Source organism: Bactrocera tryoni, chromosome 5 (assembly GCF_016617805.1).
Source record: "Bactrocera tryoni isolate S06 chromosome 5, CSIRO_BtryS06_freeze2, whole genome shotgun sequence".
Taxonomy (NCBI): Eukaryota; Metazoa; Arthropoda; class Insecta; order Diptera; family Tephritidae; genus Bactrocera; species Bactrocera tryoni.
Window position 1 is genome coordinate 50,653,256 of NC_052503.1, and position 15,218 is coordinate 50,668,473.

The following is a 15,218-nucleotide window of genomic DNA, read 5'->3' on the forward strand; positions in this document are numbered from 1 at the left end:
TAAACATTGCATATATTGAGCGTGTAGTTGTCGCCATACAAATCACTAATATGTTATTGATAATCGGTTTGTTTACCCATCCTCAATAAGGTAATTTTTTGGGTTTCATATGTCATATGTTCATATATTATATTTGTATATGCGAGATTAAATTGCTACCTTAAAATTATGCTACTGTAAGGATTTCGATTCTAGAATATGTTCGAAATAATAGAAATGCGATTCCTGGCTTGTGTGTGTACGATGTTTTAAAATTAAGGTCTGCGATTTAGAATAGCATCCCCGGATTTCGGGGTTAAAATGGGTATGAACGGATAGAGGAGGAGGATATAAAATAAATGGTTAGAAACGAATTAGTGAAGTGTTAGTGTACATAAAAGTTAAAAATATAACTGTAAAATTCATTATAAATGGGAGAAATACGCATTTTAAATAGTTGAATTTTTGAACTTTAAATGCAAATACCTCAAAAACCATAAATCAGCGGCAACTATATATACAGTGGACCAATAAAGTTTACATACACCTAGTTCTATTAAATTTCGACACGTTTATTTGTTTCAAAATGGATAAATTTTGTGGTTTTTTTCTATCCATTTCATGATATGTATATTTAGCATTAAATATAGCATATCAAAATATTTTTTTTTTTACACAAATAAAAAAAATTAAAGTTAAAGCTTAAAATGGGCATAATTTATATCAAAAAAGTTTACGTACACTTATGATTGTTTATATAAATCAAAAGTAATTACAATACTTTTAACGGGTTTTGGCCTCCATTTTGTTGCTATTAGTGTCCATAGACATCGTTGTATGCTCCCCACTCAATTTCTAGTATTATTTCCGGATATTTTGACCCATTAAGTCCATGATCCAGCTTTTTGGCCTTATTTTGATGAAATTCGATGTTTTCGAATACGGGTTTCCAAAAAGTTCCAGATATTTTGAATAGGATTAATGTCTAGCGATTGCGGGACCTGTGGAGTTATTTTTATTTCCATAACAACCATTCACGTACTAGATAAGTTGTGTGTTTTGGGTCGTTATCCTGTGGTAAATAGAAATGGCTGCTATTAACAGCCGATTTAAGCACACTTAAAATTTAAATCTTTTTCTTAAAATGCTCAGATACATATGCTTATACATTTTTGAAATGTACACAAAAAAATAAATCCCCAAACAGTAAGGAATTTGTTGAAGAGTGCTGGTTATCATTAGACGAGTCGCGCGTCGTAAGCCATACATATATAAGGTTAATAAAAATAAAATGTCGGCGTTTGCTAAACAATATTTAAACAAACCGCATTGGTTTTGGGAAAACATTATGTTCACCGACGATTCAAAATTTAATAAATTTGGTTCGAATAGATCACGAAAAGTGTGGAGAAAGATCAATGAAGAGTCGCAAGGACAAAATGTATTGCCAATGGTAGAGCACTATGGGGGTAATGTTATGGTTTGCGGGTTTATGGTTGCATCTAGAGTTAAACATTTGGACTTTATTAGTGAAAACATGGATAAGCATATGTATCTGAACATTTTAGGAAAAAAATTTAAATTTTAAGTGTGCTTAAATCGGCTGTTCATAGCAGCAAAACCAATTTCCAACAGGATACCGACCTAAAATACATGTCTTATCTTGCACATGAATGGTTGTTATGGAAATAAAAATAACTCCATAGGTCCCGCAATCACTAGAAATTAATCCTATTCAAAATATCTGGAACTTTTTGGAAAACCGTATTCGAAAACATCGAATTTCATCAAAATAAGGCCAAAATGCTGGATCATGGACTTAGTGGGTCAAAATATCCGGAAATAATTCTAGAAATCGAGTGAGGAGCATACAACGATGTCTATGGACAGTAATAGCAACAAAATGTAGGCCAAAAACCGTTAAAAGTATTGTAATTACTTTTTTTTATGTAAACAATCATAAGTGTACGTAAACTTTTTTGATATAAATTATGCTCATTTTAAGCTTTAACTTTAATTTTTTTTATTTGTGTAAAAAAAAAAAAATATTTTGATATGCTATGTTTAATGTTAAATATACATATCTTGAAATGGATAGAAAAAAACCACAAAATTTATTAATTTTGAAACAAATAAACGTGTCGGAATTTAATGGAATTAGGTGTATGTAAACTTTATTGGTCCACTGTATATATTTTCTTAATCTGGAGGACCTCATCTATCCATACATACCCATTTTAGCCCCGAAATCCGGGAATGCTATTATAAAATTTACATAACATCTGCATGTATGCAATTCCATATTATTTTAATTTTAGAAACGGTGTGCTCGGAGGATTGTCCGTTTGGGAAAAAATAGGCATTATTATTTTCATAACTTTTCTTAAAGCTTCTGGCTGAACTGTTAATAACAACTTCAGTTAAAACAAATTCTATTTTTATACCCTTGCAAAATCTACAAAAAGTTTCTTTCGCCTAACTGTTGTTTGTATCACCTAAAACTAATCGAGATAGGTTAGCAAAAAATATACACACATACATATGTATATATACTACATACATATAATCATGATGGCGAGACAAGTTGGAAACCGGATGTCTGTCTGGCGTTCGTTGTAGCTGGGGCCTCTCTGGGCAAAAAAAAGACCCTCCAATAAGTTTCACGTAGATATCTCCGAAACCACTACAGCTACAACCAAATACGCTTATTTCTGAAAATATTATAATAATTCCTACCGACAATGGGCAAATAAATGATAAGCCAGATATAAAAGGTATTTAAAGGAGCAAATTGGACAGTAGGCGTGACTCCGCCTACTTTTAAATAAAACCTATAGTTGACTTTAATGTGCGAGTAAATATACTTGAAATTTGAAGAGAATCCTTTCTGATAGTTATGTGTTATAAATGGGTTGAATCGACTCAATACTTCCCTTAGCCCCCATATACCTAATATGAAAGTTTTCGAACTTCCGGTTGACTTTATACCGCATATATCGGCCAATATGTGAGATAGCTTAATAAAATTGAGGGAGCGTGTTTTTATATTAACGATTCATCTATGTGCTGAGAATGAATAAAATCGGGTGAAAACTTGCCCTAGACCCCATATAACTAACAAGCCTTATGTACTTGAAGGCATTGCCTTGGCTTTATTCCTTAGAAGTTGCAAGAGTTACAGATTCTGCTATACCCTAACTTAGCCCTTCCTCACTTGCTTTGCCATCATTTGAAGGTATTTAGCCCCTTTGATCCTTGCAAATTACAAAAGTATAAAATGTTCGGTTACACTTGAACTTAACTAATGAGTTTACCAAATAATAAATTTTGATGCGACAATTTTTTAAAACTACTACTCCCTTACTTTAAAAATGGGACATAAAGATTTTGGATCTCTTTTTTAACGTAATTTTCAACATCAATGAAAACACAATACACATTTGGTAGCAATGCCGTGCAGCAAATTTCACGTGTTTATTGCATTTGTGATCGCATGGTACTTTCATGGTTAGTGCTTTAACTTTCCTTGCTTGACAATTCATACTTTTACAACGAAGTGAAAAAATGAAAGCGTATGTCAGAAAGAACGCCTTACCTTCCGTGCTTCTCTCTAAGAGATTCTTTAAATTTATTTGGTGTATTCCAAATGTTTTTCAATGGAGTCATATCTGGATTTGCAGACAATCAATTGCAGTTATGTATCAAACAGAAGTTTTTTAGGGATCATAAAAACTTGACCGCCCGTTTTTGAGATACCCAATTGAAATATAACATTAAGATTTTCTATTCATTATTTGTCGGAAGCGGTCAATTCGTATAACTTTAACATATACCACTGGTTATTCAGATTTTTTAATCTTCGCCTTAAGGGGCTATGCCAGTGTAAAGCATAAAAAATTAGGCGATTTTCGTGAATTTTTTTTTAAAGAAAGTACTCGATTGAATGTTTCGAACTTCTTTGAACGTAATAAGGTATATTTTCAGCTATATTTAAAATTTTTTTTTTACAAAAATTTTGAAAAATAACGGAGTTATGGGCTGTCTTCGGAGGTGCCAAAAAAAAGTGACCCAACTGCTGACATAATTCCGGCCGAACGAGTAGTTGAAACAAAAAAATTAAAATTAAATTTAAAAATATTTCCTAACAATGACCTACGATCTTTAAAAAATATTAAAAATTAACAAAATGGCGTAATTTTGAAAAAAAAAATGTTTTTTTTTTTAATATGTCTATTACATATATAGGGACTAAAGTAATTATTGATCTGATTTAGCGCATTTTTGACATACAGGCATTCTATTATTAGAAAAGTATTCTCTCTGAATTTCTGTAATATGTCGTACAGATTGGCCGATATTTTCGGTAAAAAGTTCGTAATAGGAAGTCTGGTAAACATATTTGGTACCTAGGGGCTTGAATAGTTTTGATTCGATTTGGACAATTTTTGGTAATAGGGTGCCACACTGCAATAGCACTATTCGTACAAAATATTTTCCCCTTGTATTCATTGGTGCTTGATTTCTATACTCTAAAGGGAAAGGATCAGATGGAATTGGAAATAATAATGCCAGTATAACGTAGAATTTGGTTGAAATCGGTGGAGTAGGACTCGAGAAATGAAAACCTATAAAGCCTTCCCCCATAATCTCGGTGCTAAAGTGAATATATATAATATTATAATAAGAACATTTTCTTGATAATATAAGCTGGTGCCAAAAATGGAATCAGTTCAAATATTATCGTACATCAACTTTTAAAGTGAAATTTCTTATGAATCAGTTTTAATGTGAAAGAAATTCCAAGCATCATGAGAAAAACAACAACATGCAATCAAACTATTCTCCTCGCTTCAAGTGAAATCACATTTTGTGATGATGCCGAAGTCAATGTGAATGTCTAAGACTTGTCTAGAAATTGTTTGAATTTATGTTTTTCAGGTTCCTTGTGAAAATACACGCATGCGTGGAGATATGCGCGCAGCTTGCTAGTATGCATGAAATGTCTTTGCTTTATTGGTCACGTGCTTCCGTGAATCTCATGAATAAAAATATATTTTGTAATTTTTTTCTATGCATATTATTTTTGTCATCATGCCGTTTTCTCTTAAGGTTACTCTTAACTCTCTTGGTAACCAAATTTAGATACCTTTTGGGTAACAACCTTAATTGTTGAAGGCCTCCTGGATATCAAGAAAGGTACGCTCAGCATAATCTGTATGTATTAGGTCCTCCTGCCGCCAGGATACTACCGAGTACAATGAAGTGATGATCGACCTGTTTTCAATAAAAACGAGGAGAGACTGATAGGTCTAAAGAGTAATCTGAGAGCTTTTACCGGCCCTCGCGACGAACGCTACTCTAACCTGCATCCAAGCCGCCACATAGATGAGTCCAACTAACTGCATACCTTTGTTGCACGCTGAATTTGTGCAGGTATAATGTCGTCGGGCCCCGGAGATATAAATGGTTCAAAAGAGTTCATAGCCAACATGAGACGGAGCTTGTCTAGAAGGTCTGAGAACACTACATAGCCTTGCATTCTTTTGTAGAAAGGTTTAGCGAAAGTGAGCAGCCACAAGTAGCCGTAGCGACTGCTCATTACAGCTGAGTTTCCAAACCCATCTCTCAGATAACTCAGTGGGATAGGATTATTTACGAGAATAAGCTTAAACCTAGAGGGTTCATGACAACCCTTCACGCTTTCGCATAAGGCTCTCAAAGTGACCTTTTGGTCTTCCTAAATGCAGCCTTAGCTGTATATAGAAAGTGTTACTTTATATAACATCCAAGCTACACTAATACCGTTCTTTCCTACCCGCAGTTACAAAAGTAGGAGTGTTTCCCCTGTTACTAACAAAAAGATCTTCAATACCAACAATTAACTCAAAAAGTGACTCTTGTTTATGTCCGAACTTTTCCAGATAGTTTAAGTTCACGTTCAAACCAATCAGGGGTGGCTCCATCTCGCCATCGTTTGGCGTATTGGCTAATACAAGCCAGAATTCTCTGGTATCGACCTCGGACCTAGTACTCACTAGGTCATCGTTACTGAAATTAACGGTAGGAGGAAAACATTTAGTTCGTTTGAAGCCAGAAAACAAGCTCTGATTCTACTTGTATTGTTGGGCGTCAATAGCTTATGGCTCCTCGTTTTTAGTCCTGAGGCTTCTGGATAAGAACAACATCGGCATCGTCCTTTCAAAACGAAGCAAACGTTTTGCGGATGCCGCCCTCGCTTATTGGAGATAAACCTGAAGGATCTTCATCCTCCAAAAATGGGAGTTCCGTTCTAGAAAGATTGTTGTCTCGATCGTCCTCAAATGACCGCTCGAGATTGAAGACAGAATAATCAGTCGACGATCTTCCACCAGCGCTCGCTGCTTCCGAAAGAAACGAATCCATTTTCATGCTCCATGCTTTTCAAAGATTCCGTAGACGTGATTCCACTTCCAAAATTTCATGCTAACTCGTTCTTCAATTTCCATAGTAAAATTGCCATTGGAAACAAACCTTCACACGAATAAAAAAAAATGGAAAATAGGAAAAGTTTTTACCGATTCGTTTTTACACAGTTTAAATGGGCCAGCCTATTTTAATTTTTTTCAAATGGAACATACTAGATGTGATCCCTCCAGCTTGCTAATTCTTAACAAATAATAGTAGGACGTTGAAGTAGCATTCAATGTTCCTCAACGTTTTATTTCTACAGTAATTTTCACGAATATATTTAATTTTTTTGGAAGTATCGATCTACATATGTACATACACTTGTGCTCATATAATTAAGTCACCTTAAGAAACATTTATTTATTCGAATTATACGGCTTTTTTTGAAATTATACCTTACCAAAAGCTAATATTTAGTTGGATATCCTTTATTATGTAGTACTTCAGTGCAGCGCTTGGGGCGGGACTTACACATTTTGTTCCACTCCGTATGTATTATTTCCCATAAAAAATCCTTGTTGCGAGGTTTTCTTGCAGCTACGCCTCTTTTTATAATCCCCCATACATTAGGTCCGGACTGGCCAATCCAGAATCTTAATATTTTGGCTACTACACCAATTTTTAAGAGCCGTGAGCACTACTTGGAGTCGTTATCGTGTTAAAAATCCAAGCCAACGGTAAATTGTCCACATAGTCACCGTCCAAATTGTTCTCCAATGTGTCTTTGTACATTTCTCCGGTCATTTTCCCGTCTATTTTAACAATCGGACCAACGCCTGAAGAGGTGAAGCAACGCCACACCATCACCGATGACCCACCATATTTCACAGTTTTTTTAGTGTACTTGGGGTAAGTTTTTGGGGTCGTCTTAAACGCGGTTTTCCATCATTGCCAAATACGTTTATTTTAGATTCGTCACTCCAAACAGGCAAAAAGAGAATTTGGAGTCTTTCCAGAGATGGTCTTTAGCAAACGCTTTTCGTTTTTCGAAATTTTTTTTCGAAACATTAGTTTTTCGTCTTTGATAAAAACTCTCCGAAATAAAAATACTTAAATGCGCTGAAAATCGCCAGCGGCTCTACGCTAACGGAACTTTTTTCTGATGCGATATATGTTCTTTTTAATGTAAAAAATACTGAATGCCTTTATTATATGAGCACAAGTGTATGTATAATTTCCGTATTTTAAATTTCTGAAATAATAATGTTTTTCGTTTTTTACAGCAATGAATCGCTTTACGAAAGTATTTGGTAATAAAAAATGCAATATAATTGCGATGGTACACGTTGATGCTTTGCCAGGTAAATTTTGTACATAAAATTGGCTGCAAAAATTATTTCATTTCAATAATAAAATCTCAACACATGAATACAAAAACATAACAATTGTAATATAATGGCAGGGTACAAAATAAGTAGTATTCAACTGTTCATTCATTAATCATGTACATTCGATTTTGTACCGTTTCGCATATAAAACAAACAAATCGTTATTATTTCTTTCCGAAGAGAAATATTTCAATTCGTATAATACAACTCTGATACATTTGTACGCCGGTTATAGGGCGCATGATTGCAAATAAAAATTTAAGACAAGTAAGGAAAAGTAAAATATTGAATATATGAAGATGAAGCGCGGATATCTTTATATTAGAGGTTTGGGTTTAGACTGACATCATTCATATTCAACTAATCGTTAAGAAACAACTTAAGGTTAAGAAATCTGGGGAAAACTTCAACTTTTAACGGAAAGTCGCTCTCTGAATTTCATGTCAACCTCAAATTCCAAAAATTTTATGCTCTGTATATTTGAACTAGGGGAACAATTTTTACAAAAGCCCAACTTTATTCTCAGAAAAATTGCTTTCTGAATTTCATTGATATATCTGAAAGATTGACCGATATTTCCGGAATAAAGTCAGATATTGGCACTGAGTACAAAGTATCTGGACGCAATAAAATTTATATTATTAAATATATATATATACAGTATATATTATAATAAGTTTATATTCGAATTTCGATAATTTTTGGTTGAGAGTTAGGATGCCTAGTACGAACTATCGGTGCAAGGTTTTACTCCAAATGTTAATTCTTATTACTGAAAATTAGTTTATTAAAAATTGCTTCAACATGAAATACATATTTCAAAATATCAAAAAAATTGATGAATTTATGGATGAGAATGGGTATACTGTCGTCATATACTACCGGACCACCATCGGTTGGCTTAAAATATAATAACTTTTTTGTTTATGGCGGGAGTCAGGCTTATATACTTTACACCACGGTCCAAATCTCAGTTAAATTCTATTCTGTGGAACAGTAGAGGTTCTAATTTTATTTTATTTTAGAAACTATTTTTATAAATATTTTTTACACAATTTAACCCTACCCCTTTAATCAATATACCAATAATTTTCTAATATATTATTTTCTTATCAATAATAGTTACAAAACTAAAATATTTGTTTTTTTGTAAATGTATATCAAGGTACACCCGGATACAAAGGAAATTGGACGCAAATTGTGAAGAAAGCTAAAATGGAAGCAAGTATTTACGTCAAACATAAAGTGGTGAATATAATTGATATTTTTTCAACGTTCAATATTTTTTCAACCATTTTTTTATTTCTCAGGATGCCATCTTAATAGAAAATATGCATGATGTACCTTATATACAAAATCGGCTTTTAGGCCCAGAAACCGTTGCTTGTCTATCGAGAATATCAAACGAAATTCGTCAAATAGTTCCATCCGCTCTACCTTGTGGACTTCAAATACTGGCTTGCGGCAACAAACAAGCGTTAGCCGTCGCAAAAGCATGTGATTTACAATTCATTCGCGCAGAAGGCTTTGTATTTGCACATGTGGCAGATGAAGGTTATACAGATGCTTGCGCTGGGGAGATATTGCGCTATAGAAAGTATATTGATGCTGAAAATGTTCTGATCTTCACCGATTTAAAAAAGAAACACAGTTCCCATGCCATTACACATGATGTCACATTATTAGAGACCGCGAAAGCAGCAGAGTTTTTTTTAACGGATGGTGTAGTGATAACAGGTCAATACTATTTAAGCAATGAGTAAATAAATATAAAATTGTTTAATTATTTTTAGGCAAATCAACAGGTTGTGCGGCTAATATGGAAGATGTGGATGAGGTAGCGGGTAACATTAGTACTCCCTTGATAATAGGCTCTGGGGTGACAAATACAAATTTAAGGCAATATTATGAAAGGGCCCAGGCAGTCATTGTTGGTTCCTCTTTTAAGCTCAATGGCTTCTGGGCGAATAGTCTATGTGAAAAATCTATTAATAAGTTTATGGAGGAAATAGAAAAATTAAGAAATTAATTAAGACCATGAATTAAAATACCTCTGTTTAGTGAGAGGTTGTTGACATGGCACAATCAAATCTTTTGTATTTGTAGAATAATTTTATAATTTATTGTTAAAATTTTATAAAAATAAAAATTATCTATATAAAAATCCTATCTATCATGTGCAATATTTTCTATATTTCAGTGTTTACATTTTTGTTTAACGAAATAAAATTTGTAACTTTCTTTAACAGAATAGCAGTCTCCCGGATTAAAATACATCTGGGCCGGAATCGCGGCACACGTTAACGAACGAAATTCAGGTATTTTTTTTTTGTTTTCGGATCGTTGTACCCGCTATCGAATACGCACTTTAGAAATTTGAAATTTCCTTATTCGACAACGTGTTCTCGGTCCCTGATGTATTTTTTTAGGACTTTCTTTTATTTTGAAAAATTTTGTTTGGTGCTATTATATAGTATATAGAGAAGCTGAAACCATATAACAATCGCAGGCGTATACAAAAGCGTCATTATAGCTCACAGTTCCATTAAGTGGTTCTTTTGTTTACGCTCTCTAGCGCATGAAAGTATAAAAATTCCAACCTCTATGCGAATAAAACAGTTTCGCTCTATATGACATTTTAAAACGAGTAAACATATGACAGAAAAAACCGAATAGTGTAATTTATTATGACACCTATAACCGTTTTCAACTCAAATGAAATTCGGTATTGTCGATATCAACTCAACCCGTAAAAAAAATCGTTTGAAGTCAATCTACTAAATTTTCTTAAGATTGATTACAGCATATATTTTGCTTTAGAATATTCGTAACGAATTGGGGGAAGTCGGGTATACTTGTGCGGAGGCGCATCTTATATGCATTTTCGAATTCAAGTGCGAATTTTTCACAGTTGTATGCGTAAGCACGCTTAAGCTATAGAGCTCATCATATGTACAGCAAATGTGTATTCTATACATTTGTCAGCGGCTCGAATACGCTTATGCAAGTTATGTAGATTCACTTTAAGCTAAGTTATAATTAGATATTTCAAATTTTATTTTCTATAATCAAAACACGCATATGTATGTTAAAATAAATTAGCAAAAAACTTATATATTTTATCAGTCAAAGACACTTTTGTATCAAAATTTTTAGTTACAAATTTCTCATCTGTGTAACATGTATTATTTTCTTTGAAATCAAATTTTACTCGTTTATGAAGAGGTTGTTGCACAACATAGTCATGTTCTTGCTGTGGTGAAGGTACCGTGATCAAATTTTGATTCTCTAAAAGTGTCATGGTATTAAATCCAGAACTCCCTTTGCGTTTAATATCACTTTCACTATCACTGCATTCGACCGGTAAAACCGCTAAGTTTATATTTGACTGATAGCGATTTTTCTTGAACGGAAAACAGCCAATTGCTTTATCGTCAATTTCCAGGTAACTTTTGCGTTTTACGTGTTGCTGAAATGTGTTAGTTAATTAATAATACAAAAATAAAACTTCTAATGGTTAAAACACAATTGCGCGCCGAAGCGGTGCACATTTTATATAGTGTTACAATCATAACTACTCTACCCTATGACAAGGGTTGCGATTTTATCAATTCAAAAAAATCAAAGTTAAAAATTGAAAATTTAATTATTATTCCATGCTCTTAGAATATGAAATTGATAAAATATATGTACCATAAACCTTTTGTATGTGTAAAAGAAGGATCTAAAATGTTGAAGATGATGGTTCATGCAAGCTCTAGTTCAAAATGGGAGAACACGAAGGCGCATACGCTACAATTTCCAGTTTTAGTTCTTAATTATATGCTTGAGATATAATTTTTTTAATCCAATATTTTAATTTTTTTTTGTATTTTATTTTCTTAAATCAAGCAAATGTTTAATATTTTTCTATCTTGTATTTGAGATTAAATTGTTTTTTATTTTATTTTATTTTAAAGTCCGGTTTTTGAGAGTACAAAATAAAAAAATTGTAAGGCATAATTTGCAACCCTGCCTATTACTGAAAATTCAAGTTTTAAAAAATATAATAATATGTAATGTTGTGTTCGTTAAAAGAATTATCATATTTCGTACGTACCGATATTTTTCTGCTTGGGTAATCGTTTTCAAAATGTCTAATATTCTTCTTCCTAGAAAGGTATAATTGTTAAATCTTTCCAAATTTTATATAGAAAAATTATACACCTGGTAGGTTTGCGTTTACTAGATTCCTTTCGCAATGTCTTTCTACACTGGATATGTACATCTATTGTATCCCGAATACTGTTTATCCATGAATGTACAAGTTGTATATCCGATGAACTGAATATTACAGCATCGCCTTGACAAGTAATTTTAAAACTGTCTGAGAACAGTTCATACACTTTACACTTCTTCAAAGGAAAAATGCAACAGCACTCCAAAGCATTTTCTACCGTAGTGTTTATTTCACGATCCTTTAATATTTTACAGTACAAAAATATGTCAGACATTAGAACACAATACCGTTTTATCTGAGATCCAGTCCGAGAAATTTTATGCAGTAGTCCTTCTTTAACAATTTTCCTTGAAGGTTTAACAATTTTAGGTGATCGATTCAAAAGCGAGTTTTGTAAATTAAGAAGCATTAAAGTTACTTCTTGATCCTCCACACATGAATTTATATGCGATACAATTGATGTGATTTGCTTTACAGAATCTAAATACCATTTAAATAGTAGTTTTTAAAACAAGAATTAACGTAAAGCGTTATAAATTTTTTGATAAATTGTTTTTAAAGATATTGCGATTATTTTTTTCTATTTTTTCTTTTTACTTTTTTAAAGTTCTTTGCTGAAAATTGACGATATATAAGATTTAAAGACTCTTACCTTTTAACAATTTAAAATCAGTCTCAGATGGGCTTGTATACAAAAGTACTTGTTCTAAAAGTAATTTATATCGAGGTAAGCGTTGTATTGGAATTATCATCAAGGAATTTAAAGTTTGTTGTACTTCAGGACGTGTCTCAGTCTGGACAACAAATTTGCGAAAAGCCGGATTTTTATTCGAAATTTCCTGTAGCAAAAGCAGTGCATTTTGGAAATCAAAGGCGTAAACAGAATACAATTTTAAAAATGGAGCCATCTTAAGAAAGGCTTTTGCAACTTTATCTTTATTTTCTTCCAACTCACGCAGTAATTCCCCATTCAAATTATATATCATTTCAATTTGTCCAAATAAGAAAGAATGGTTACGATCATCAATGAATGTATGTAACTTAATAGGTTTAATGAAATAGTTCATAAGAACTTCCAATTGGCGAAGGTAACTTCTTTCAGATGAAATTATTTCATCCACAGCCTTAAACCTTAAAGTTTTTATTTTTTCCCGCTCATTTTTTTGCGATAATCCACTGCCATATAATCCTATAAAATTAATATACTGCAGCAAAATAATGAGTGTTACTTAATCCTTAACTTACTCGTATTACAAATTTTCATCCGATTACGCTCTTGTAGAACTTGATGGAGTTCTCTATTTAAGTTGAGCATGGCTGACGGCACTTGGAAAGGCTCATTTTTATTCCCAAAAGGACTCTTTCTACTTGCAGCAGCAGATATCATTTTTCAGAAACGTTAATTCAAAACAAAATTAACAATAGCGCCAAAAGATAAATAATCGATATTTACCTTTACGATGATTTTGACGTCATGTCAAAATGTGTTAGGCTTAAAATTATGTTGTGAACATAGGGCAAGTACTCGCAACTTGTACAGAATATGTTTCAAGCCACACAAGGCGTATTTCTAAACTTATCGAACGAATTAAATATAGAATAGATTCCCAATATGAGTTATTGTTCATTAAGTTTATTTCAACATAACTTTAGAGATAATTTTAAAAAAGTATCTCGCGAATACGCTTTTTAAATAGGTATGAGTTGACAGAAGACGTTCTCCAGATTATGAAGAGAAAAGTTATAGTTTTTGAGATCATTGCATTTCAAATTCATGAATTGGGAATATTAGGCAACGTGCTCGCCTACTACTACGCTATCTGCATTCGATATACATACGTACTTATATCTTAATATATAAGGGGGACTCTCTTGCTCTTGCAAAACCTTTGCACGGTGCACGAATTGCAGAATTTCAACAAACACACACAGAAAATTATTTGCAATGGCTGTAAAATATGTCAGACCAGAACGTTTATTTTCGGGCAATGACTCGTTTGTAACCCTGTGCTAGCTCTCATTTAACTTAAATACATATTTTGACGTTAAATTGTTGAGGAAGGTAAATTTTAAACCGATATTTAAACTAAAGAGATTTGTTACAGTTTTTTTTTGTTAAGAATAAATGCAGAAGGTGCGCCAATTCACAATAGCCATGCACAATTGGCATTTACAATAAATTGACTGAAGCAGCCGTTCATATATCATTAGATTTTGCAATGGGTGCTCTCGTGCCCTTGTATATTTCCGCATAGGATTATTGCAATCTGCAATCTTGCAAGAGCAAGAGAATCCCCCCATAGTATTGAAAAACTCCGATTTATATTTATTCAAGTATTATTTTCCTTAACGAAGATTTTCCAGTACAATTAAATTCCAGTAGTACTTTCTGAAAAGTTAAAAATTCTCAAATTTTAAAATTAATGTGATGAAGCAGTTCTCTTATCGCCATTTACTTGGGAGGGGCCAAAAACGACTCTTTTACATATGGCTCAGGCAGCTCACGACTTCCGGTCTTTGACCAGTATCCTCTGAGTAGCCAAAGAACATCCGTTTGAAGGCGAGCTAAAGTGAGTAGGTGCTGCTGGAGAAAATTATTCGAACCGCCGAACTTAATCTTTTATAAGAGTGTACAGCTGCTGGCGTAAGCCGATGATATTGATATCACCGGCCTCAACACCCGCACCGTTAGTTCTGCTTTCTCCAAACTGGACAAGGAAGCAAAGCAAATGGATCTGGTAGTGAACGAGGGCAAGACGAAATATAATAACTTTGAAGTCGTAGATAATTTCATCTATTTTGGAACCAGTGTAAATACCACCAACAATGACAGCTTGGAAATTCAACGCAGGATTATTCTTGCCAACAGGTGCTACTTTGGACTGAGTAGGCAATTGAAAAGTAAAGTCCTCTCTCGACGAACAAAAACCAAACTCTATAAGTCACTCATTATCCCCGTCCTGCTATACGGTGCAGAGGCTTTGACGATGACAACGACTGGTGAGTCGACGTTGCGAGTTTTCGAAAGAAAAGTTCTGCGAAAGATTTATGGTCCTTTGCGCGTTGCCCACATAGTTCAGCGATTTAAAAGACAGGGGCTACGCTGGCTTGGTGCATGGGAAAATTGTTCGTCCGCGGTCTTTCCCATTCGGGGACACGAGAAAAATGAGATTTTGTGTGCACACAGCGCCTTACATGACATACATGTGTGCACACCGATCGTAAAAAATCAAACATTTTCGCGA

General features: G+C 33.5%; 2 protein-coding genes across 8 annotated transcripts; one reads left to right on the plus strand and one right to left on the minus strand.

Moving 5' to 3' along the window:
* The first annotated feature begins 26 nt into the window (after positions 1–26).
* On the plus strand, positions 27–9,851 carry LOC120778949 (uncharacterized protein F13E9.13, mitochondrial). 5 transcript variants are annotated; one of them, XM_040111016.1, is made up of 5 exons: positions 27–90; positions 7,650–7,727; positions 8,920–9,002; positions 9,065–9,491; positions 9,548–9,851. In XM_040111016.1, exons 2-5 carry the CDS (start codon positions 7,652–7,654, stop codon positions 9,781–9,783), a joined length of 822 nt encoding a protein of 273 aa, XP_039966950.1. In that variant the 5' UTR covers positions 27–90; positions 7,650–7,651; the 3' UTR covers positions 9,784–9,851. The 5 variants fall into 5 exon arrangements, with proteins under 5 accessions (XP_039966950.1, XP_039966949.1, XP_039966948.1 ...); XM_040111015.1 differs by lacking the exon at positions 27–90 and adding an exon at positions 148–259; XM_040111014.1 differs by lacking the exon at positions 27–90 and adding an exon at positions 297–304.
* A 991-nt stretch (positions 9,852–10,842) lies between these two features.
* On the minus strand, positions 10,843–13,399 carry LOC120778942 (putative protein tag-52). Of its 3 annotated transcripts, none has more exons than XM_040111001.1 (5): positions 13,219–13,399; positions 12,626–13,162; positions 11,961–12,453; positions 11,854–11,905; positions 10,843–11,223 (listed from the first exon to the last, which is right to left on the minus strand). In XM_040111001.1, exons 1-5 carry the CDS (start codon positions 13,358–13,360, stop codon positions 10,843–10,845), a joined length of 1,605 nt encoding a protein of 534 aa, XP_039966935.1. In that variant the 5' UTR covers positions 13,361–13,399. The 3 variants fall into 3 exon arrangements, with proteins under 3 accessions (XP_039966935.1, XP_039966937.1, XP_039966936.1); XM_040111003.1 differs by lacking the exon at positions 13,219–13,399 and having other exon boundaries at positions 12,626–12,812; positions 12,929–13,017; XM_040111002.1 differs by lacking the exon at positions 10,843–11,223 and adding an exon at positions 11,713–11,775.
* Positions 13,400–15,218: the final 1,819 nt, after the last annotated feature.